The sequence below is a fragment of the Anolis carolinensis genome, chromosome 5, assembly GCF_035594765.1.
Source record: "Anolis carolinensis isolate JA03-04 chromosome 5, rAnoCar3.1.pri, whole genome shotgun sequence".
NCBI lineage: Eukaryota > Metazoa > Chordata > Lepidosauria > Squamata > Dactyloidae > Anolis > Anolis carolinensis.
Window position 1 is genome coordinate 3,667,503 of NC_085845.1, and position 25,776 is coordinate 3,693,278.

Below are 25,776 nucleotides of genomic sequence, written 5' to 3' on the forward strand. Positions count from 1 at the left end.
TCCCTACCCAGTGGTGGCGCAACTTAACCCCGTGACTTTCAAACTCCAACTTCCGCGCTCCATGCGCATTCATCCAGTGTTTCATCGTTCCCTGCTCCTTCCGGCGGATGGTGTACGCCCTGATGCGAGCCGGCCGGCCCCCGCCCCTGTTTTGGTGGACGGGGAGGAGGAATTCGAGGTTCAGGACATTTTGGATTCTCGCTTTCATCGCCGCCGCCTTCAATATCTCATTGACTGGGTGGGTTTTGGCCCCGAAGAACGCTCTTGGGAAGACGCTTCCACAGTTCATGCCCCCGACTTAGTCCGCCGCTTCCATCAGGCCTACCCTACCAAGCCGCGGCCCCGCGACTCGAGGAGAGGGGCCATGTTTGAGGGGGGCCTTGAGGGCGGGGATAGTGTGATGACTCATGGGCCTTGTAGTCCTGTTCCTAGTACTATTGTGGCAGACGAAGAGGAAAACATGGGATTTCCGCCGGTTCAGCCAGAGTCGGAGCCTCTCCACCTGGAGGATGTTTGCCCTCAAGAATTCAGCCAAACAGGCCTTGGGCAGAACTCCCCCCCGTTTCCCCGAAAGGACAATTATAATAGAGATAGAGGAGTCAGAGAGGCTAATCGCCGGAGCCTGAGAATTGCTGCCAAACAACTAGCTAATTAGGTCTGCTTCCCTTGGGAAATTCTAAGGAGTCATGCATCTGGACAGAGTTGGGTTTCGCTTCTCGTTCTCTAGGGAAAGTGTTCTGTTGGCGGGAAAACGAGACCCAATATAGGTGCTTGTCGCAAGGGGAACTTTGCGGAGTCAATTGATCAGCTTGAGGAGAGAGATCGTGTGTGGACTTCGTAACCCCAGTTCCTTGCTTCCCGGATCAAGTTCCAAGCCTGCCTTGTTTCGCGTTTTGCCACGGACCTTGCTTCATGCTTCATGCTTCATGTTTGCCTCGTTCCAAGTCTTTGATCTAGCCAAGAATCAAGTTTATTTTCCAGCCTTGTTGTCAAGCTACATTGGACTTTAAAGACTCTGTCATTTCCCCACACTATTGCTTGGCAAAGTGTGTGTTTCGGTCAAGTGGATTAAAACTTTGAACTCTAATATCTTATATTGGACAGTACATTTATGGACTATAATTGACCTCATCTGAAAGGTCTGCTTCTGAACTATATTCTTCACTTGTTTTTATTGACTTTATATATTTCTTTAATAAAGATATTAGATAGATTCTGGCCTCTGTGTAAGGTTATTGGTGCTCTGCAGCCTGGGTCCTGACAATAAATCAGTTAAAAATTATTATTAACTTACATCAGTATTCATAAAACACATTATAAAATAGAGATAGGCGTGTTCAGTTCAAAAAACTGGGTCTGTCGATTGAGTTCCAACGTACATGATAATAATTAATGCTGCCATTAAGTAATTAATTAATTAATATTGCAATATAGTTGCATAATATAATATATTGTATGTATTGTAAACTGCCCTGAGTCCCCTTCAGGGTGAGAAGGGCGGGATATAAATGTCGCTAATAAATAATAATAATAATAATAATAATAATAATAATAATAATAAATAAATAACTAAGAGAATATTGCAATAAAGACAAGATAACAGGATTTTCGGAGAAAGAATCTTTCTGGGGCAGAAAAGAAGGTAATAATGAAAATATACAAAAGACTATTAGAGTAGTCGGCAGAAATAGAGCAAGTGAAAGATTGCATGATCAAATGGGCAGCCAACATTGGAAACACAATTAAATTAGAGGAAGGGGGAAAATATGGAACTACAAATTAAAAGAGATGCAGTGGGAAGGACAGGAGAGGAAGGCATGCAACAGCTGAGAGCCCTCTGGAGAGCTCTCAGCCACCACGTGTCTCGCCCTCCTCCTGGCATAAGGACGGTGCGAGTAGTCCCGTCCTTACGCAGGGAGGAAGGCACGCAACAGCTGAGAGCCCTCTGGAGAGCTCTCAGCCACCACGTGTCTTGCCCTCCTCCTGGCATAAGGACGGTGCGAGTAGTCCCATACTTACGCAGGGAGGAAGGCACGCAACAGCTGAGAGCCCTCTGGAGAGCTCTCAGCCACCACGTGTCTCGCCCTCCTCCTGGCATAAGGACGGTGCGAGTAGTCCCGTCCTTACGCAGGGAGGAAGGCACGCAACAGCTGAGAGCCCTCTGGAGAGCTCTCAGCCACCACGTGTCTCGCCCTCCTCCTGGCATAAGGACGGTGCGAGTAGTCCCGTCCTTACGCAGGGAGGAAGGCACGCAACAGCTGAGAGCCCTCTGGAGAGCTCTCAGCCACCACGTGTCTCGCCCTCCTCCTGGCATAAGGACGGTGCGAGTAGTCCCGTCCTTACGCAGGGAGGAAGGCACGCAAGAGCTGAGAGCCCTCTGGAGAGCTCTCAGCCACCACGTGTCTCGCCCTCCTCCTGGCATAAGGACGGTGCGAGTAGTCCCGTCCTTACGCAGGGAGGAAGGCACGCAACAGCTGAGAGCCCTCTGGAGAGCTCTCAGCCACCACGTGTCTCGCCCTCCTCCTGGCATAAGGACGGTGCGAGTAGTCCCGTCCTTACGCAGGGAGGAAGGCACGCAACAGCTGACAGCCCTCTGGAGAGCTCTCAGCCACCATGTGTCTCGCCCTCCTCCTGGCATAAGGACGGTACGAGTAGTCCCGTACTTACGCAGGGAGGAAGGCACGCAACAGCTGAGAGCCCTCTGGAGAGCTCTCAGCCACCACGTGTCTCGCCCTCCTCCTGGCATAAGGACGGTGCGAGTAGTCCCGTCCTTACGCAGGGAGGAAGGCACGCAACAGCTGAGAGCCCTCTGGAGAGCTCTCAGCCACCACGTGTCTCGCCCTCCTCCTGGCATAAGGACGGTGCGAGTAGTCCCGTCCTTACGCAGGGAGGAAGGCACGCAAGAGCTGAGAGCCCTCTGGAGAGCTCTCAGCCACCACGTGTCTCGCCCTCCTCCTGGCATAAGGACGGTGCGAGTAGTCCCGTCCTTACGCAGGGAGGAAGGCACGCAACAGCTGAGAGCCCTCTGGAGAGCTCTCAGCCACCACGTGTCTCGCCCTCCTCCTGGCATAAGGACGGTGCGAGTAGTCCCGTCCTTACGCAGGGAGGAAGGCACGCAACAGCTGAGAGCCCTCTGGAGAGCTCTCAGCCACCACGTGTCTCGCCCTCCTCCTGGCATAAGGACGGTGCGAGTAGTCCCGTCCTTACGCAGGGAGGAAGGCACGCAAGAGCTGAGAGCCCTCTGGAGAGCTCTCAGCCACCACGTGTCTGGCCCTCCTCCTGGCATAAGGACGGTGCGAGTAGTCCCGTCCTTACGCAGGGAGGAAGGCACGCAAGAGCTGAGAGCCCTCTGGAGAGCTCTCAGCCACCACGTGTCTCGCCCTCCTCCTGGCATAAGGACGGTGCGAGTAGTCCCGTCCTTACGCAGGGAGGAAGGCACGCAAGAGCTGAGAGCCCTCTGGAGAGCTCTCAGCCACCACGTGTCTCGCCCTCCTCCTGGCATAAGGACGGTGCGAGTAGTCCCGTCCTTACGCAGGGAGGAAGGCACGCAGCATCTGAGAGCCTTCTGGAGAGCTCTCAGCCACCACGTGTCTCGCCCTCCTCCTGGCATAAGGACGGTGCGAGTAGTCCCGTCCTTACGCAGGGAGGAAGGCATGCAACAGCTGAGAGCCCTCTGGAGAGCTCTCAGCCACCACGTGTCTTGCCCTCCTCCTGGCATAAGGACGGTGCGAGTAGTCCCGTCCTTACGCAGGGAGGAAGGCACGCAAGAGCTGAGAGCCCTCTGTTGAGCTCTCAGCCACCACGTGTCTCGCCCTCCTCCTGGCATAAGGACGGTGCGAGTAGTCCCGTCCTTACGCAGGGAGGAAGGCACGCAAGAGCTGAGAGCCCTCTGCAGAGCTCTCAGCCACCACGTGTCTCGCCCTCCTCCTGGCATAAGGACAGTGCGAGTAGTCCCGTCCTTACGCAGGGAGGAAGGCACGCAACAGCTGAGAGCCCTCTGGAGAGCTCTCAGCCACCACGTGTCTCGCCCTCCTCCTGGCATAAGGACGGTGCGAGTAGTCCCGTCCTTACGCAGGGAGGAAGGCACGCAAGAGCTGAGAGCCCTCTGGAGAGCTCTCAGCCACCACGTGTCTCGCCCTCCTCCTGCCATAAGGACGGTGCGAGTAGTCCCGTCCTTACGCAGGGAGGAAGGCACGCAACAGCTGAGAGCCCTCTGGAGAGCTCTCAGCCACCACGTGTCTTGCCCTCCTCCTGCCATAAGGACGGTGCGAGTAGTCCCGTCCTTACGCAGGGAGGAAGGCACGCAACAGCTGAGAGCCCTCTGGAGAGCTCTCAGCCACCACGTGTCTCGCCCTCCTCCTGGCATAAGGACAGTGCGAGTAGTCCCGTCCTTACGCAGGGAGGAAGGCACGCAACAGCTGAGAGCCCTCTGGAGAGCTCTCAGCCACCACGTGTCTTGCCCTCCTCCTGGCATAAGGACGGTGCGAGTAGTCCCGTCCTTACGCAGGGAGGAAGGCACGCAACAGCCGAGAGCCCTCTGGAGAGCTCTCAGCCACCACGTGTCTCGCCCTCCTCCTGGCATAAGGACGGTGCGAGTAGTCCCGTCCTTACGCAGGGAGGAAGGCACGCAACAGCTGAGAGCCCTCTGGAGAGCTCTCAGCCACCACGTGTCTCGCCCTCCTCCTGGCATAAGGACGGTGCGAGTAGTCCTGTCCTTACGCAGGGAGGACAGCTTGAGGAAGGCATGCAGCATCTGAGAGCCATCCAGAGCACTCTCGGACGTCACCTGTCTCGCCCTCCTCCCAGCACAATGCCGAGAAGACAGCCGGAAGATCGAGGAAGGAGTATTGGGGAGGAGGACCGGGGCAATCGCCGCATGTTCCGATTTGAGAGGAAAGCGGGTTAGAAATATATAAATAATAATAATGGCTTGTTTTCTCCCAGCATAAGGATGGGGTGGGTAGCCCCGTCCTTCTGCCAGGAGAACAAATTGAGATGACCCGCCCCCTCCTGGCCCCGTCCTCTCCCAGGGCCTCCCAGGCCCATCCCTAGACACATTTTGCAAACATTTCAAGACTTGGATGTTCCAACATGTCTTCGAACAATAGGTCAGTTTTTATCACCATCCAGTATTAATTGTTTCCTGCCCTAATCTCCAACACTTTAATTCTATTCCTAATTGTATTACCTTGCGTTTTTTGCACATGCCTGTCTTCCCTTGCAATTATTAATACCGTAGAGTCTCATTTATCCAACATAAGCGGGCCGGCAGAACGTTGGATAAGCGAATATGTTGGATAATAAGGAGAGATTAAGAAAAAGCCTATTAAACATCAAAATAGGTTATGATTTTACAAATTAAGCAGCAAAACATCATGTTATACAACAAATTTGACAGAAAAAGTAGTTCATTACACATTAATTCTATGTAGTAATTACTGTTTTTACGAATTTAGCACCAAAATATCACGATGTATTGAAAACATTGACTACAAAAATGCGTTGGATAATCCAGAACGTTGGATAAGTGAGTGTTGGATAAGTGAGACTCTACTGTAGTTCCACCTTTTGTACTGACATCCGCTGAAGTATTTTATGATTTTTTGTATTGTTTTAACTATATATGCCATTATTGCGTTTTGTTTTTATTTGTTGATTTTGGGGCTTGGTTCCCATGTGAACTTCTCTGAGTCCCCTTGGGGAGATGGAGGCAGGTTATAAATAAAGTACAGTAGAGTCTCACTTATCCAAGCCTCGCTTATCCAAGTTTCTGGATTATCCAAGCCATTTTTGTAGTCAATGTTTTCAATATATCATTATATTTTGTGCTAAATTCGTAAATACAGTAATTACTACATAGCATTATTGTGTATTGAACTACTTTTTCTGTCAAATTTGTTGTATAACATGATGTTTTGGTGCTTAATTTGTAAAATCATAACCTAATTTGATGTTTAATAGGCTTTTCCTTAATCCCTCCTTATTATCCAAGATATTCACTTATCCAAGCTTCTGCCGGCCTGTTTAGCTTGGATAAGTGAGACTCTACTGTATTATTATTATTTGAAACATAACAAGATGAGTCAACAGCAGACACTCTGCTGGCTGTTGAACTGGATCCCAAGTTGGACACTTACCAAGTGTCTAGGGCTGTGTGATGTATCAGCGATTAAAGCGTGCAGATCCCAGTCAGGTGGCCTTCTGCAGCTGGCAGGTGAGGATTTTGTCAGCGCCAATTGTGTTCAAGTGCAGGCCAAGGCCTTTAGGCACTGCACCCAGTGTGCCGATCACCACTGGGATCACCTTGACTGGCTTGTGCCACAGTCTGCAATTCGATTTTTAAATCCTCATATTGTGTCAGCTTTTCCAGTTGTTTCTCCTCAATCCTGCCATCACCTGGGATTGCAACATCGACAATCCATACTTTGTTTTTTAACACAATCGTGAGGTCAGGAGTCTTGTGCTCCAAAACCCTGTCTGTCTGAATTCGGAAGTCCCAGAGTAGCTTGACATGCTCATTCTCTGCAACTTTTTCCGGCTTGTGATCCCACCAGTACTTTGTCACAGGAAGATGGTCTTTGTGGCACAAGTTCCAATGAATCACCTGAGCAACGGTGTTCTGCCTCTGCTTGTAGTCTGTCTGTGCGATCTTCTTGCAGCAGCTGAGGACGGGATCTATTGTTTCATCTGCTTCCTTGCAGAGTCTACATTTGGGATCTGTCGTAGACTTTTCAATTTTGGCTTTGATGGCATTGGTTCTCATGGCTTGTTCTTGGGCTGCCAGAATCAGGCCCTCCGTCTCCTTTTTCAGAGTTCCATTTGTGAGCCACAGCCATGTTTTCTTTGTCAATTTAGCTCTCAATTTTATTCTTATTTTTATTTTATGACACAGCAAACAAGATAGATATGCTGGATTTCGTATCACAGAATCACAAGTTGAACACTTCCCAAGTGTCTAGGACTGTGTGAGGTATTTTTGGATGATGCGTGCAGATCCCAGTCGGGTGGCCTTTTGCAGTTGGCAGATCATAATTTTGTCAATGTCTATAGTTTCCAAATGCCGGCTGAGATCTTTTGGCACGGCACCCAGTGTGCCCATCACCACTGGGACCACCTGCACTGGTTTCTGCCAGAATCTTTGAAGTTCAGTCTTGAGGTCCTGATAGCGGCTGAGTTTTTCCTGTTGTTTTTCATCAATGCGACTGTCACCTGGGATGGCAACATCAATGATCCAAACCTTGTTCTTTTCCACAACTGTGATGTCTGGTGTGTTGTGTTCCAGAACTTTGTCCCACAGTATCTTTGCGTGCTCATTTTCCAATACTTTTGCAGGTTTGTGATCCCACCAGTTCTTTGCTGCTGGGAGATAGTACTTGAGGCATAAGTTCCAATGGATCATTTGGGCCACACAGTTGTGCCTTTGTTTGTAGTCTGTCTGTGTAATTTTCTTACAGCAGCTGAGGAGATGATCAATGGTTTCGTCGGTTTCCTTGCAGAGTCTGCATTTTGGGTCATCAGCTGATTTTTCGATTTTGGCCTTAATTGCATTAATTATTATTTATTATTATTATTATTTTATTATGACACAGCAAACAAGATAGATATGCTGGATTTCGTATCACAAAATCAGAAGTCGAACACTTCCCAAGTGTCTAGGACTGTGTGAGGTATTTTTGGATGATGTGTGCAGATCCCAGCAGGGTGGCCTTTTGCAGTTGGCAGATCGTGATTTTGTCAATGTCTATTGTTTCCAAATGCCGGCTGAGATCTTTATTATTATTATTATTATTATTATTATTATTACGCCTGCCCTATCTAGTTCTCTGTGTCGACCACCTACCAAGGCGACTAATGCCATCTCAGTCCTATAGCTAGGCCTGAACCCAGACTGGGATGCATAATAATAATAAGGATGCTTTTCATAACACAGTAATAATAATAATAATAATAATAATACACAACGCACCAGACATCACAGTTGTGGAAAAGAACAAGGTTTGGATAATTGATGTTGCCATCCCAGGTGACATCCGCATTGACGAAAAACAACAGGAAAAACTCAGCCACTATCAGGACCTCAAGACTGAACTTCAAAAACTCTGGCAGAAACCAGTGCAGGTGGTCCCGGTGGTGATGGGCACATTGGGTGCCATGCGAAAAGATCTCAGCCGGCATTTGGAAACAATAGACATTGACAAAATTACAATCTGCCAGCTGCAAAAGGCCACCCTGCTGGGATCTGCACGCATCATCCGAAAATACATCCCACAGTCCTAGACACTTGGGAAGTGTTCGACTTGTGGTTTTGTGATACGAAATCCAGCATATCTATCTTGTTTGCTGTGTCATACAACGTCGTTGTGTCAATAATAAAAATAATACTTTATTTTTAGGCTGCCGTATCTCTCAGGGGTTACTCTGGGCATCTTACAGGCAAAAAAGCAATAATTAAATGCCTTAGTGATAAGCAACACATAAATCAAACTTAATAATACAGTAAGGTCTCACTTATCCAAGCTAAACGGGCCGACAGAAGCTTGGATAAGCGAATAACTTGGATAATAAGGAGGGATTAAGGAAAAGCCTATTAAACATCAAATTAGGTTATGATTTTACAAATTAAGCACCAAAACTTCGTATTATACAACAAATTTGACAGAAAAAAATAGTTCAATATGCAGTAATGCTATGTTGTAATTACTGTATTTACGAATTTAGCACCAAAATATCATGATGTATTGAAAACATTGACTACAAAAATGGCTTGGATTATCCAGAGGCTTGGATAAGCGAGGCTTGGATTAGTGAGACTCTACTGTAATAATAATACATAATAACCCTTTATTTATATTCTGCCCTATCTCCCCAAAGGGACCCCCAAAGGTCATCCAGTCCAGCCCCCTTCTGCAAAGGCACCTCTGCCCAAGGGGAGACAGCACATCTTCATGCCGGCACCGGGAAGGGCTGCTTGCTTCTCCTTTGGCTGCCTGACCCCGTTTCACACGTTAAACGCCGGCTTGATCCGGGATTAGCCTCTCCTTCCTCGCCTCTGCTTTGCTGCCTGTCAATCACCGGGCTCACGCAGGCGCCGCCGCGCCCTCTGCCGGCCACGCGAGGAACTTCTCCTCTAATCATGTGCCCGCGCGTCCTTGCCTCTGATTGGCCGCCCCGTCCAGCCCGTTGCGAAGCCACGCCCGCTAGGTAACCAACTGCGATCCCGGAGGAGGCAGACGCGTGTCGGGAGGGTGGCGGCTCCGACGTGGCTGTGGCGCATCCCACTCGGTAGGAAGGAGGGAAAGGAGTCCAGCGGACGCGGACGTCGCCAGGGAGGCGGTCTTGCCCCGCTTCTCCTTTTGCACGCCGCCTGCACGTGTGAACGCGCCCAACTTGCGTGTCAGGGCTCCCAGAGGGCTTTCCCGCTCTGGGGAAACCCCAATGAAGCGTAGTTTCCAAGCCTGAGTCCTGGGAGTTGCAGTTTTAGGCAGCCATGGCTTAAAATACCTTGTGAAACTACAACTCCCATGGTTCATTCTAGTGTAGAGCAGGCATGGGCCAACTTGGGCCCTCCAGGTGTCATTTTATCATTTTATTATTTATTATATATGTCACCTTATCATTTTATTACAGTAGAGTCTCACTTATCCAACATAAACGGGCTGGCAGAATGTTGGATAAGCAAATATGTTGGATAATAAGGAGGCATTAAGGAAAAGCCTATTAAACATCAAATTAGGTTATGATTTTACAAATTAAGCACCAAAACATCATGTTAGACAACAAATTTGGCAGAAAAAGCAGTTCAATACGCAGTAATGCTATGTAGTAATTACTGTATTTATTAATTTAGCACCAAAATATCACGATATATATATATATATATGTATGTATGTGTGTGTGTGTGTATATATATATATATACAGTAGAGTCTCACTTATCCAAGCTAAACGGGCCGGCAGAAGCTTGGAGAAGCGAATATGTTGGATAATAAGGAGGGATTAAGGAAAAGCCTATGAAACATCAAATTAGGTTATGATTTTACAAATTAAGCACCAAAACTTCATGTTATACAACAAATTTGACAGAAAAAAATAGTTCAATATGCAGTAATGTTATGTTGTAATTACTGTATTTACGAATTTAGCACCAAAATACCATGATATATTGAAAACATTGATCACAAAAATGGCTTGGATTATCCAGAGGCTTGGATAAGCGAGGCTTGGATAAGTGAGACTCTACTGTATTGAAAACATTGAATCATAGAATCATAGAATACTGGAGTTGGAAGAGACCTCATGGGCCATCCAGTCCAACCCCCAAAAATGTGTTGGATAATCCAGAATGTTGGATAAGCGAGACTACTGTATTTTGTTATTGTACTATATCCTACTATTGTGATTTTAATTTGTTTGTTTTACCTGTTTGATGATGATGTTCATATATGATTTTAATTTTTTATTCACTGGCCCCATGTTAGCCACCCCGAGTACCTCCGAGAGATGGAGGCAGAATAGAAAAAATAAAGTATTACAGTAGATTCTCACTTATCCAACTTTCACTTATCCAACGTTCTGGATTATCCAATGCAGTTTGCCGCCTGCCCCGATCCTCAGCTGTTTCTCTAGGCAGCAAGGATAGAACTTTTTATGGATTTAATTTCTGACAATGTTGCTACTGTAAGTTCATTTTATTCAATTCTATATTTATTTATAGTCAATTTGTTAGTAGCCAATATTTTTTATAGCCAATGTTTTCAATACATTGCAATGTTTTGGTGCTAAATTCATAAATACAGTAATTACTACATAACGTTACCATCTTTTGGACTGATTTTTCTGTCAATTTATTGTAAAATATGATGTTTTCGTGCTTAATTTGTAAAATCATAATGTAATTTAATGTTTAATAGACTTTTCCTTAATCCCTCCTTTTTATCCAACATTTTCGCTTATTTAACGTTCTGTCGGCCCGTTTATGTTGGACAAATGAGACTCTACTGTAGTATTATTATCATTATTATTATTATTATCAACCAGAAAAGTCAACTATAGCTGAGCACTTGATGAACTAACCTAGAGACAACATAGAATTGGAGAACACAGAAATGCTGGACCACACACACAACCACCAGGAGAAGCCATTGAAATCCACTACAAGCAGGTGGACAATTTCAACAGAAAGGAGGAAAACATGAAAATGAACAAAACCTGGTTTCCAGTATTAAAAAACTTTAAAATCAGGACATTAAATAAACAACACCACTCAGAAACAGAGGAACTCCAGACAGCAATCAAGTGCCAGTTAACACCTCCCAAACAGAAGATGCCTCCAGGCAACAACAACCAGGCTACCTCTAGGAAGATACCCTCACTGATTGACTTTGCAGCTTCAAGGCTATCCAAGCTTGGTAACTGCAACATTCACACTTGTTGTAAACAGACAAGGGTTCTTTCTCCCACGCTGGACATTATTTCACAGAGGATGCCTCCAGGCAACAACAGCCAAGTTTCCTCTATGAGCATACCCTCACTGATGGACTTTGCAGTTGCATGGCTACTCAATGCTATACAAACATGCTAGCTGCAACATTCACACTTGCTTCAAACATACACGGGTTCTTTCTCCCACCTTAAACATTATTCCACACACACACACCCCACTTGCCTCATTCCCACAGACCTCTGAACAAACTTCTAAGGATGCTGGCCACAGATGCAGGTGAAACGTCAGGAGGGAATGCTGCTGGAACATGGCCATACAGCCCAAAAAACTCACAGTAACCCTATCTGTCGGGATAGCTCTGATTGTGTCTTCCTGTCTGAGTTGAATAATTGGATGGCCCTTGAGGTCTCTTCCAGTTCTAGCATTCTTCTATGACTCCCTCTCCAAAGGTCTTTCAGTTACAGACTAGATGGCCATCTGTTGGGAGGGCTCTGATTGGGGTTGGACCAGATGGCCTCACGGGGTCCCTTCTGACTCTGGGATTGTGTGACCCTTGCCTTCTCTCCGCAGGTGGTGCAGGCCGAGGCGGTGGGCCTGAACGCCATCTTCCTCCTCCTCATGTCCCGCGTCTCCCAGGCCTCGGGGTCCATCTTACCGCCTTTGGGGTCCCTGGTGGCCCCCAGGAAGGGGCCCGGCCTGGCTGACGGCAACGGGGAGCAAGGGGAGGCCGCAGACACAGGTGGGTTGATTTATTCCCTACTTTTTCTCTCCACGAGGAGACTCCCACTTAATTGGAACTCTCTAACTCAAGCATAGGAATTGTGGGAGTTGGAGTCCAGAACACGTGGAGGGCCAAAGTTTTCCCATGCCTAGCCTACTTACATCCATATCTTGCGCACAAGTACTATTAGACTGTTCTTCCTAGATTCACGATTTCCCTATTATACTGTATGTCATTGATTCACTATTTTGGTATTATACTGTACTTCATTGATTCACCGTTTCACTATTATACTGTACGTTGATTCACTGTTTCACTATTATACTGTACTATACTGTGCATCTATTCACTATTGCGCTATTAGTGAAGTAAATAGTGAAGTAGATTCACTATTTCACTGTTATACTGTACTTCATTAATTCACTATTTTGCTAGTATACCATACTTCGTTGATTCACTATTTCACTATTATTCTGTGCATCAATTCACTATTACACTGTACTTCCTTGATTCACTGTTTAGCTATTATACTGTACTTGCCTGATTCACTATTTCACTATAATACTCTACATTGATTCACTATTTCACTATTATCCTGTATTTCATTCATTCACTATTTCACTATTATCCTGTACTTCATTCATTCACTATTTCACTATTATACTGTACTTCATTCATTCACTATTTTACTATTATCCTGTACTTCATTCATTCACTATTTCACTATTATACTGTACTTCATTCATTCACTATTTTACTATTATACTGTACTTCATTGGTTCACTGTTTCACTATTATACTGTACTGCATTAATTCACTATTTTGCTAGTATACCATACTGTACTTCCCTGATTCACCATTTCACTGTTATACTCTACATTGATTCACCGTTTCACTATTCTACTGGACTTCACTGATTCACTATTTTGCTAGTATACCATACTTCGTTGATTCACTATTTCACTATTATGCTGCACATCTATTCGCTATTATACTGTACCTCCTTGATTCACTGTTTAGCTATTACTAGCTGTGCCCGGCCACGCGTTGCTGTGGCGTTGTCTGGTGGTGTTGGTGAGAAATTGTTGAGGTAGTGGTGGTATTGAATGTCTGTTGTATGGTTGTCTTTATGTTTAGTATGCATTTGGTTGTTTGTGTACTGTGAAAGTGGTGAGGGTAGAGGGGGTCTATGTCCCTGTGTAGTATTGTATAGTATTTATACGTTGTCCATGTGTTGTGAATGCTTGGATTGTGTCCTGCTGCATAGTAGAAAGGGTTGGGCTGGATGGCCCTTAGGGGTCTCTTCAAACTCTTGTGCCTGTCCCCTGGGCTGAGTAGGTTGCTAGGAGACCAAGTGGGCGGAACTTAGCCTTGTAACTGAGAGCAATTGGATAAAAACAATTATTGCTCTCCCTCTAATTAGGACTTTATTTTTCTTTTTTTTTTGTTGTGTCAACCTAGAGCCATTGATGATGGGTTGTGTTGTCAAATTTCGAGGTTGGGGGGGCCTGTAGTTTTGTTGTTTTGTCCGCTGCCATGATGCCATCACTCTTTTATGTATATAGATAATGTTCTTTCCTGATTCACCATTTCACTGTTATACTCTACATTGATTCACTGTTTCACTATTATACTGGACTTCCTTTATGGTCTCTCCTCCGGCCGGCCTCTCAGGCCTCTTGAGGTCACCCAGGCAGCAGGGAGGCTTAATCCCTGGCATTAGCAGCCAATTGCAGGAGCAGCAGAGGCCACTGACCTTCAAGAGACCTTTGAGATGAGTGGCCATCCATCTAATAGTTTTTTGTAATTAACTTTTATTCAGAAATGAAGCGGGGGGGGGGGGGGGATGAAAACACACACACAAAAATAACACCAGAATGACTGAATCATACACGACTAAATCTAAGGAAGTCACATTAATGTAAAACATTTCTACACTCGTAAACACATGGACATGTCAAACACATCAACTGTGACTAGCCTATGAACCTCACTCTCATTGTTGATTTTCACTCCTTGATTTCCTGCTTCCTTTAAATAACACAATAGTTGTAGTAATAACAATAATTTTATTTCTTACCTGCCTCTTTTCATGGCTTTAGGCAGGTCACAGCACAGTAAAAACATACAGGCATTGCAAAAACTCTATAAGCACACATATTAAAAGGTAGTCCTATGAAAGATACACATTAGAACGTATTTCTATAAAATTTAGTTGGTACTATGAGGTTGTTCATTTCAGCTAGTTTTCATATCTTTGCCTACAGTTCTTCCTGTGCTGGGATAACCAGTTCTTTCTATCTCTGTGCAAAGATATTGTAGTAATGATCCATATTTTATTTCCAGTCAATCCTCCAGCATGATATGTATTTGAGTCCAATGTTTCTGGGGCTTTTCCAAGACAACCCCATAGGACAGGCATGGGCAAACTCAGACAGGCTATTAGGAATTGTGGGAGTTGAAGTCAAAAACACCCGGAGGGCCAAAGTTGGCCCATGCCTGCTATAGGATACAATGTTATGATGGATAAATATGATATGAATGGTTTGATTTGTGTTAAGCCCAAAGAAGTAGATCCACGACAAATCAGATAAGATTATTATTTTTATTTACATGTACATAACAACACAGCCCCGGTGGCGGTGTTAAAGCACTGAGCTGCTGAACTTGCAGACTGAAAGGTCGCAGGTTCAAATCCCTGGAGCGGAGTGAGCGCCTGCTGTTGCTCCAGCTTCTGCCAAACTAGCAGTTCGAAAACATGCCAATGTGAGTAGATCAATAGGTACCGCTCCGACAGGAAGGTAACGGTGCTCCATGCAGTCATGCCAGCCACATGACCTTGGAGGTGTCAACGGACAACGCCGGCTCTTCGGCTTAGAAATGGAGATGAGCACCAACCCACAGAGTCAGACATGACTGGACTTAACATCAGGGGCAACCTTTACATTTACCTTAACAACACACATGCACATTGTTAGGAAATTGTTAAATTGAGACTGAATCACCTCTCGGTCTCAGTTCCTCTCTCTCCTCTGACGTTCTGAGCAGCCGCTCACATGCACAGAACAAACTCCAGACTTCTCAGTTGTCAGCTCTAAACAGCGGCTTAAACTTTATTGCAGTTATATACATCTTATTTACACACCATGCTGGACCATAGCAGTTGTCTGGCCCAACTTCATTGAAAAGCCCTCATGAGAAGCACCATCCCACATTCCAGTGGTATCTAAAACATGACTAATAGCTTCAACTCTAGCAATACATATCCACTCTATACATTTAACTGTTTCACTACTGGATTACATGCTGCATTACAGACACACACACCGACAGCCAGCTTTAAACTATTAGTACAATTTCACACTACATCAAAACAATTACATCAACACACATTAGGTCCAAGTGTCTGGGGTCCATCTCTGAATATTGGGCTCTTCCCAAGGGCCTGGGTTATTAGAGGTATTATTATTATTATTAGAGATATATTGTTGTTGTTGCTGTTAGTATGGTCTATGTATACAATGTTGTGATGGATAAATACAATTTGAATGGAATTGTATGAAGGGTGTATGCTTGGGGTCTAGAGACTAGAAGATCCGCATGGTCCAAAATGCGGCGGCCAGGCTGCTTGCGGGATCATCTATAAGATCCCATATTACACTGATTCTGAAACAACTGCATTGGCTACCAATAGAACATTGGATCTCTTACAAGATACTGATCCTGACATTTAGAGCTCAAAATGGCCAGGGACCATTATATCTTGGGGACCGCCTCATTCCTTTTTTCCATCAGTGGTCACCTCGATCCTCCCAAGAAAATTTCCTATACGTACTGGGCCCTAGGGAGGTACACCTGGAAGCTACAAGGTGTAGAGCCTTTTCGGCCGATGCTCCAATTCTGTGGAACTCTAGCGGGTTCTTCTGACCAGTTGTACCTCTTGGTTAACTCCTTGACATAGCCTCAGTGTTCACCCCAGTCTAAGGCTCTTCCCATGACCTTGTAGCACCTAATAATAATAATAATAATAATAATAATAATAATAATAATAATAATAATAATAATAACTTTATTTATATATCGCCCTATCTCCCGGATGGGACTCAGGGCGGTTTACAGTCATAAAAGCAAACACAAACCTTAACTTCCTTCTTGTTTACAAGTTCCACTCAGTGCACTTTGCCCAGCTCATTTCATGTTTTTATTGCTGTGTTTCTCAAGTGTTTTATAATGACTGTGATTTTTAATGCCTTTTAAATTTATTTGTGTGTTTTTGTATTTGATATTATTGTATGTTGGTTTTATATCTATAAGCCGCCCCGAGTCCCTCTGGGGAGATGGTGGCGGGGTACAAAAATAAAATTATTATTATTATTATTATTATTATTATTATTATTATTAACTCATTGCCTCCATATGTTAGAGCAATGTCGGAGTTGGGACCTTTTGTAAAAGCGCTCAAGACTTGGCTGTTTGGTTGTGCATTTAAGTAAATCAGATCTAATTTGCCAAATAGTCACTTTTGAATGTTTTTATATTGTGGAATGATATTTTAAATTGTAAGTCGCTTGGAGCACTCTGGTGGAGAGCGACTAATTAAGAAATAAAGTGAAGTGAAGTGAAGTGAAGACTCTAGAGATGCCATCCTAAGAAATGAGGCCCAGGAAACTACAAAAAGGAGGAACACTGCTGTCCCTGATGACCAGAGACAAATGATGAACTCTGTGGTGGAAAACAACATGTTTACGTTACCAAAGAGAATGGCTCCTTTAAAACTCACCTATTTGTCTCTCTGACCCCTCTTTTGCAGGCTCCAGCTCGCTGATGAACTTGGCCCGTCCCTTCCAGAAGGCGGAGGCCCTCCTGCGCCAGTGCGTGAACCCGGGCCTGTGGCGCCAGCTCCCCTTCCAGGCCGGGCCGGGCTCCTACGACAGCGAGGAGGAGGACTCTCCCGGGGGCTTGGCCCGCCTGGCCCAGGTGGAGGGCAGCTTCTCGGGCCTCCGCCGCTGCCTGCGCGTGCAGGAGAACCCCCGGAGCGAGACCTTCCGCGGCCTGGTCCGCCCCTCCAGCCCGGAGGCCGCCCGGGGCGCCTTCTCCCACCACCCGGCCCGGGCCAGCGTGGCCCGCCAGTGCGCCACCCTCCACGCCTTGCTGCAGCACCGGCACCACTTGCGCCTGGCCCGCCAGTACGGCCGCCGGCTCAAGGCCGCCTCGGACTTTGTGAGCCACCTGAGGGCCGCGCGGCGATGCCTCCTGCTCCCGGCCGGCCGGCGGAACCCCTCCTGGCCCCGCCTGCTGCGCGGCCTCTGCGAGGAGATGCGGGCCCACGCGGCGCACTGGGAAGGGCTGCGGCAGCATATCCGGCGCGACCCCTGGCTGCGGCCCCTGCTGCTCCAGCGCCCGGAGGCCGTGCAGCGCATGAAGCGCGCCCTGTCCCTGCTGGCCTTGCACGCGGCCCGGCTGCTGGAGGGATGCCTGGAGGCCTTTCTGCGTGCGGTCACCTACCCGGCCGCCCCCGGGCCCCTTTCGGACCTCTTCCAGGGCCTGGAGATCTACAACCAGGTGCTGGGCGACCAGGCCTTGCAGCAGGCCTTCCTGGAGCTGGGGGAGACCAACCCCGGGGCGCGGAAGGTGCCAAGCGGCACCCAGGGCACCTTCCCAATAGAGAGGGTGCTGGGCATCCTGGCGTCCGAGCGGGGCCAGTGGGCGGGCCAGAAGCTGCTCCGGCTCCTTCTCCAGCAGCCGCCACTGGCAACGGGGCCGGCCTGGGAGGGCCACCCTGAGTATTGGCTGGGGGAGGAGGAGGCTTGTCAGCGGGGCCCCAAGGTGGGAGAGGGTCCTTCAAGCCTCCCTGAGGAGCTGCAAGCACTCTGCCAGAGGGAGGAGGAGGCGCTGCTGCCAGTCCTGCGGGAGCTGGTGTCCTCCGCACAAAGCCTGCGCCACCACGTCCTCCAGCGGCCCAAGCAGGAGAAGCCCCTGCCCTTCCTGGAGGAGCCCCCCGAGGCCTCGGCCACCCTGCCTGGATGGAAGTCCGTGCGCTGGCTGGACGCCTCCTTTGCCGAGGCGGCCGGAGGGCTCTACGCCGAACTCTGTCCCCTTCTCTGGAAGGTTGCTGCATCCACCCTGGAGCACCGGCTGCAGCTCCATTGGCCCGTGGCTCGGTGGCAGGAGGGGGCCGGGGCCGCCCTGGGCCAGCAGCTCAACTGGGCCCTTGCACAGGGTAAGCATACAAGAGAGAGGCTGGTGCGGAGAATGGGTCGGTTCAGGTTTTGGCTTATTGTTACTCCCTAAGTTGAGCAACAGTCAGAGTCTGGGGTCCTGAAACCGCTCCCCGTCTGGGTCTCGGCCTCCAGTTGCCATGAGAAATGGAACAATTGATAAAAATATTGGGTTTCACCATTGGAATGATTTTATGATTTGGTGGGATGATGCAATACTGTATTCCTTGCAGTAGGTGGCACCAACTGCCTTCACCATTACGGTGCAAGTTGTTTATTAATAGGCTTGGAATCAAGATTTATTCCACAGGACACATTGTTTACAGCAGGGGTCCCCAAACTATGGCCCGGGGGCCACATGCGGCCCATCTAAGCCATTTATCCGGCCCCCGCAGCGACGGCTCCCTCCTCTGCTGAGGAAGGCACGTGCGATGAGAAGGAGGAGGGAAAGACGCGCACCTTTCCCTCCTCCCTCACCCCGCATGCACCTTTCCCATTGCCACTGAGGTGTGTGCCTTTCCCACCTCTCTCTCTCCTGGTGTGCTCCTTCCAAAGCTTTGCTTGTTTATAATGGTATTTTAATTATTATTTAATTAATAATTAAGGGGTGCTTTGCTAGTGCTTTTGGTGCACAAAGGCAGAAGGGGGTTGGACGAAATGGCCCAAGGGATCTCTTCCAACCCTTATTATTATTATTAGTATTAGTATTAACATTGAGGCTGGGTGGCCATCTATCAGGGGTGCTTTGCTTGTGCTTTTGGTGCACAAAGGCAGAGGAGGGTTGGACTAAGTGACCCAAGGGGTCTCTTCCAACCCTCTTTATTATTTTTATTATGGTTATGATTATTTTTATTATTATGATTATTAACATTGAGGCTATATCTGTTCCCGTTTTGTTTTTTTACTTCAAAATAAGATATGTGCAGTGTGCATAGGAATTTGTTCATAGTTTGTTTGTTTTTTAACTATAGCCTGGCCCTCCAACAGTCTGAGGGACCATAAACTGGCCCCTTGTTTAAAAAGTTTGAGGACTCCTGGTTTACAGCCTCTTTAGTGCAGCTGCTCCTTTGTATTTCTCACAATTGAGATTACCTGGTTGTTCAAGATCGTTTATATCTGTTTTTGTTGTTGTTGTTGTTGTTGTTGCCAGCACAGCAGGCTTCTTACAAAATTAGTGCAATGCTCAGGTTGGGAATGCAGAGGTTACATGCCCTTGTGGCTCTCGGTGCAGATTGAGAGACTGGCCAGGTTTATAAAGAGCACTCCTCTATTTTATGGGCAGCATCGTTTGTGAATAAAACATTTTCCTGTTGTCTTGTGGCTCAGAGAAGAGCCAAGCAGAGCCCCAGCTGTGGTCCAGCCATGTTGTAGAGGTTCTTCACTATAGCTTCCTTGGGTGATGCTGTGTGTTTTCCGGGCTGTATGGCCATGTTCCAGAACAACCCTGTGATCCCGGCCATGAAAGCCTTCAACAACACATTCCTTGGGTGTCTCTATCTATTTTAACAGCAGAACACGGCACAGTGGCCTGTTCTGACCTCCTTGGGGGCCAGGGCAGGGGCAGTCCAGCAGGACCCCCTTGATTGATAATAATAATGATAATTTTACTTCCCGGCTTTGGCCCAGACATACAGGAGGCAGGCTTGCCTTAAGCTCCACAGTCATCTTGGATGGTAGATTTAGGCAGCACCGGAAGGGGTTATACAGGCAGCTCTCTGGGTGATTTGGACTCCCAACTGGAAGTCTTTTATTAAATGGTCCTGAAAATATGCACTTTCTGACCTAACCCCCCCTCCCCATCCTATCCATTAGGGCTGATATTTGTTTTTATTATTTTATCTGGTTATTATGATGTTTTTGTATTATTGTGTTTTAATTTGTTTATCTTATCTGATTGTTGTGTTGATACTGTTTATTTAGCTATTTATACATATTTTAACTTGCCATATTCTGTTCCCGTTTTTGGGCTTGGCCCCACGTTAGCCGTTAGATGGAGGCGAGATAGAAAAATTTATTATTATTATTATTATTATTATTATTATTATTATTATTATTATTATTAGAAACAGAACAAGATGAGTCCACAGCAGACACTCTGCTGGCTATTGTATTGGATCCCATGTCGGACTGTGTGATGTATTGGCAAATAATGTGTCCAGATCCCAGCAAGGTGACCTTCTGGTAATTTTGTCAGCGCCGATTGTGTCCAAGTGCAGGCCAAGGCCTTTAGGCACTGCACCCAGTGTGCCGATCACCACTGGGACCACCTTGACTGGCTTGTGCCAGAGTCTTTGTAATTCGATCTTTAAGTCCTCATATCGTGTCTGCTTTTCCAATTGTTTCTCCTCAATCCTGCTGTCACCTGGGATTGCAACATCGACAATCCATACTTTGTTTTTTAACACGATCGTGAGGTCAGGAGTATTGTGCTCCAAAACTCTGTCTTATTGTTGTTGTTGTTGTTGTTGTTGTTATTATTATTATTCCTGACTTGGTTTTATGAAAACTGAAGCCTTTATTTACTTTATTTCTACCCCGCTCAATCTCACCCCAAGGGGGACTCTAAGTACAGAAACTTGGAGAGCCAACGGTCGGGAGTCGATTGTACACTGACTGTCTTAAGGAAGGTGTAAAGAGGGACCTTCATTCATCTTAGTGGAATGCCCAGCTCCTTGCAGGCCCACTTCCAGAGAAAGGGGCGTGGGGCTTAAGGGCCAACAAAGTCTTGCTTGGGGTCGCTAGAAGAGCCCCATTCTGTTCCGGGGTGGCCTTGAGCAGCCTGGGCCTGTGATGGGAATGGGTCCTAGCCTGCCTTCCTGCCTGTCTTTTGCGCTTCCTCCCCTCAATGTTCCTCCTCCACATTGCAGGCCAACTTCCCCGGGAGAGTGCTGAGGAGCTGAGCGCATTGGCGCTTCACCTGCTTCTGCAAGATGTTCGCCAGCACTGGGACCAAGGTAACGGGGTTTAGATGTGGGCAATATGGGGAAGCAGGGGTCTTCCTGTCCCGAGTCCACGCTTTGTGCCAGGGCTGTTCCTGGGTCGGGGGGCACCTTCCACCATCCTCTCCAACCAGCTCCATCCAATCCTTCCTGGTCCAGCCTTCTGCCACGCTCTGGGCTCCAGCCTCACCGACAAATGCATGGCCAAGCCTGCCGTCCCAGGTGCCAACGCTGCTCATAGCCAGACCGCGCAGCACTTGCAGAGCCTCTACCTGCCGCTGAACTTCACCCTCGGCTGCCTGGACGCCTCGTTTGCCAGGAGTGCCGGTAAGTGGCAGAACGTGGGAGGCCTGGGTAAGATGCAACTGGGAGCAAGTGGCCTGCAAATGGCGTGTGCACCGACGCGTTCCTCTCCTTTCAGCCGAGGGTCTCCTCCCCGCCGGCCTCCGCCTGGAGCTGCTCTCCCTCTCGACGGCCACCACTCATGCCTCCTGCTTCTGGGTCATGAGCAAGGCCTACCAGTACCTGGCCTCCTGGTCCCTCGGCCAGTTCCTCCTCGTGACGCAGGGGGACTTGCAGGCAAGTGGGGCAAGTGGGCAGGTCTGGGGACGGAGTTGCTGGGCAATGCAACTCCATGAACATGTGGAGACCACTTTTTGAAAACCACTAGTCAAGAAAAGCATGACCTTGTTAGAAGTCAACCCTTTAAACAAGTCATATTCATAAGCATTCATGTAATGGCACACAGGTAACTCAGCTGTTAGAATGAAGAACCATGTCTTTGAACTGCCAAGGACAAAGACAGGCCACTACAAAAATATATTTGATTAGCAGAAGATGGTTGTTTATTTGAAGTTGAAATTACAGTTGCAGTTTCAGTTGCCCAAAAGACATACTGTCAAGGACAGAACGCCACAAGATTCAAAGTAACAGAGTTTATTAGATTACAGAACTCAAAAATGCCCGTAAAAACACAAGGGCCAGGCAGTTTTTGCCTTTAGGAGCAAAAAGGGACAAAAGTAAATGTTCAAAAGATAAACCGGATTAAACCGGAGTTTAATCCGGGTAAAAACAAACTGCTTGCTTCAGCCTAGGTATTAACAGAACGAAAGCCAAGAAACAAAAGATACAAAGAATGCAACTAATTGGCAGCAGATTCCTCTCTGCTGCCAGCACTGTGCTTAGAGTAACTTGCGTCGCTCCCACACACACACAGTAGACAGGATCTCCAACACGAGCAATTCAGCCAAGGATTGTAGAAGTAGAGTAGACCAGTTCCGTTCCGTAAATCAAAGCCAGAAGCAGACGTTTGTAGTTTTTCCAAGTCCAAGAAGGGGGGAAGACAAGCCGTGGTCAGTTCAGTCCGGGTTCTCAAAGCAGGAGATGGCGTCCGTCAGAAAGACGACGGAAGGTCAAGCTAATAAGAGTAAGCACAGGTTTGCACAAACAAATGCCCACACAATCCCTCCCGCCGTCTGACCCTGGATTTCAATCAACTTACGTCACAGCACAGGAAAGCACACAAGTCTTCAGGGAAGCGTCCCACACACACACGGATCCCAAGCGTTTGCCCAGATTACCTTGCCCGACGCAATTTGCAATTGCTCCCAAGCCCCATTTTATGCCAGTTACAAATCTTCATCACTGTCAGCTGTCCTCCTTAACCCGGGCGTTTCCTCATCACTTTCCTCGTCAGAGCTGGAACACCTCTGACTACGCCCAACAGCATCTCCAGCTGTGGATCCCGTCCCATCCCTCCAGCTAAGCCATGGGTCTAATCCTGAAGGTCCCCATTCATCTTCTGTCCCATCATGGCCAGTGGCCCCCAATTCCTCCCTTACCCGAGTCCAATCCATCTCATCCTCCTCTGAGCTAACCAGCCCTTCCTCCATTCTCTCCGTGAACCCTTCGAAAGACTCTTCGTCAGAGGGTGCTGCAAATATGTCTCGCAGTCTCTTTCTCTCTCGCTCCTCGAGAGTATCCGACTCTCGAGGAGTCTTACGCCCACGCCTGTCAGAAACAGAGCCACGAGGCTCAATCATAACACTATCCCCTCTCACAAAGGCCTCCTCCCCCGATGGCGGAGAAGTGGCAGTGATACCCTCCGCTATAGCACCACGACGACTAGAGGTATCAAGTTTCAACAGCGAACGATGAAAGACTGGATGGACCTTTAAACTAGACGGTAAACGCAAACGAAACGCAACAGAAGAAATCTTCTTAACGATAGGAAAGGGACCCAAATACCGAGGCGCAAACTTTCCCCCAGCCTGTTTAATATGTTTGGAAGATAACCACACCAAATCCCCTTCTTCCAACTCCTCCCCTGCCTGCCTGTGGCGGTCAGCCTGAGTCTTCTGCGTTGCCTTAGCTTCCAGCAGTAAGCGACGGGCAACATCATGCAATGCAGCCATTTCCGTAGAGCGGTACACAGGGTCCGAAGAGACCACATTGGTCGACGGCGCCACACCTCCCCGTGGGTGAAAACCATAAGTTAGCTCAAACGGCGTATGCTGACTAGATGTGTGCACCGCATTGTTGTAAGCAAATTCCGCCACCGGTAGCCACTTCACCCAAGCCGTGGGTTGATCTAAACAAAAACAACGCAGATATTGCTCTAAGAGCCCATTAACCCGTTCCGACTGTCCATCCGTTTGCGGATGAAAGGCTGAAGAAACGTTTAACTTAGTCCCCAAGCACTCATGGAAATGTTTCCAAAAGCGTGACACAAATTGCGGAGCCCTATCTGAAATAATCACCTCGGGTGCTCCGTGCAAACGATAGATGTGCTTAGTAAATAGTAAGGCCAACGTAGGGGCCGCCGGAATGGTTGAACAAGGAATAAAATGAGCCAGTTTACTAAATAAATCCACCACCACCCAAATACAAGTATAACCCCCAGACTTAGGCAAATCTGAAATGAAATCCATGGAAATGATTTGCCATGGCCTGTCCGGAACAGGTAAAGACGACAACAACCCTCTAGGGCGCCCAACAGGCGTCTTACTCTGCTGGCAAACGGCGCAGCTGTCACAAAAGCGCAGAATGTCTTGCCGCATCTTTGGCCACCAATAGCTCCTGGTAATGAGCTGCACGGTCTTGAATCTGCCAAAGTGCCCAGCCATGGGTTCGTCATGGTGGGCTCTAATCACCTCCAACCTGAGGGCCCCCACTGGTACGTAGACCTGCCCCCTGCGTACCAATACTCCGTCTTGATCTTGTAGATGCGGCAGTATGGTACGATTACCTGCTGAGAGCAGCATCAGTTGCTCCTGTGTCCACACATCATCCCTCTGAGCCTCAAGGATCTGGTCATGTAACCCGAGCTCATTATCTACAACACACAGAGAGGCAGTAGGCAAGATGGTCTGACATACAACCTGCTCATTGGTCTTAAACTCCGGCTTGCGGGATAAAGCATCGGCCCGCAAGTTTGCCTTCCCCTCTACGAACTGCACCTTGAAGTTAAACCTGGAGAAAAACAAAGCCCATCGGATTTGACGCTGGTTTAACTTCTTTGCTGTTTGCAAGTGCTCTAAATTCTTGTGATCAGATCTGACCACGATCTGGTGCCGTGCCCCTTCAAGCCAGTGCCGCCACACCTCAAACGCCACCTTAATCGCCAACAACTCCTTCTCCCATATGGTATAGTTCTGCTCGAAGGGTGTTAGTTGCCGCGAGTAAAATCCACAGGGACGCAAGGTCCCTGAGGAATCTTTCTGAGACAATACAGCCCCCAACGCGTAGCTAGAAGCGTCCGCTTCTACCACGAACGGTTTGTCAACATCAGGATGGGTTAGTATGTTGTCTGATTGAAAACTAGACTTAAGTTGTAGAAACGCCTCGTGAGCTTCCCGCCCCCACACAAATGGCTGTTTCTTGCGCAGAAGCTGCGTCAAAGGTACCGTGAGCTTTGCAAAATTCGGAATAAACTCCCGGTAGTAATTAGCAAAACCTAAGAACCTTTGTACATCCTTCTTAGTTTTCAGCTCCTGCCATGAGTTGACGGCGTCAACCTTATGTGGGTCCATTTTAAGTTCCCTACCTGACACTACATGACCTAGGAACTCCACTTCAGGCACATGAAAGACGCATTTGGAAGCCTTGGCGAAAAGCCCATTAGCCCGCAGTCGGTGCAGAACCTGCTTGACATGTTGACGATGTTCTTTCTCGTCCTTAGAAAAAATCAAGATATCATCCAAATAAATCACTAAAAATTGGTCAATTAGGTCCCTGAACACATCGTTCATGAACCTCTGGAAGACCGCAGGAGCATTACAAAGCCCAAAAGGCATGACTCGGAACTCGTGGCATCCGAAACACGTGTTAAATGCCGTCTTCCATTCATCCCCTTCCCGTATACGGATTAAGTTATAGGCCCCCCGCAGGTCAAGCTTGGTAAAGACCTTAGCCCCTTGCACCCTTGATAACAGTTCCGAGATTAAAGGGAGCGGGT

The 25,776-nt window shown here is 47.7% G+C and overlaps 1 protein-coding gene across 3 annotated transcripts in view; it reads left to right on the forward strand.

Moving 5' to 3' along the window:
* Positions 1-25,776, forward strand: part of ccdc142 (coiled-coil domain containing 142) — a 63,487-nt gene that overhangs the window by 26,267 nt on the left and 11,444 nt on the right. The window contains exons 1-6 of one of the 3 annotated variants that reach the window (XM_062981907.1): positions 9,049-9,201; positions 12,013-12,181; positions 16,974-18,383; positions 21,249-21,335; positions 21,480-21,647; positions 21,742-21,899. In XM_062981907.1, the coding sequence (XP_062837977.1) occupies positions 12,061-12,181; positions 16,974-18,383; positions 21,249-21,335; positions 21,480-21,647; positions 21,742-21,899 (1,944 nt within the window). In that variant the 5' untranslated portion in view covers positions 9,049-9,201; positions 12,013-12,060. Of the gene's footprint in view, positions 1-9,048; positions 9,283-12,012; positions 12,182-16,973; positions 18,384-21,248; positions 21,336-21,479; positions 21,648-21,741; positions 21,900-25,776 lie in introns of those variants that run through there. The other 2 variants (XM_062981906.1, XM_062981905.1) reach the window with 2 other exon arrangements.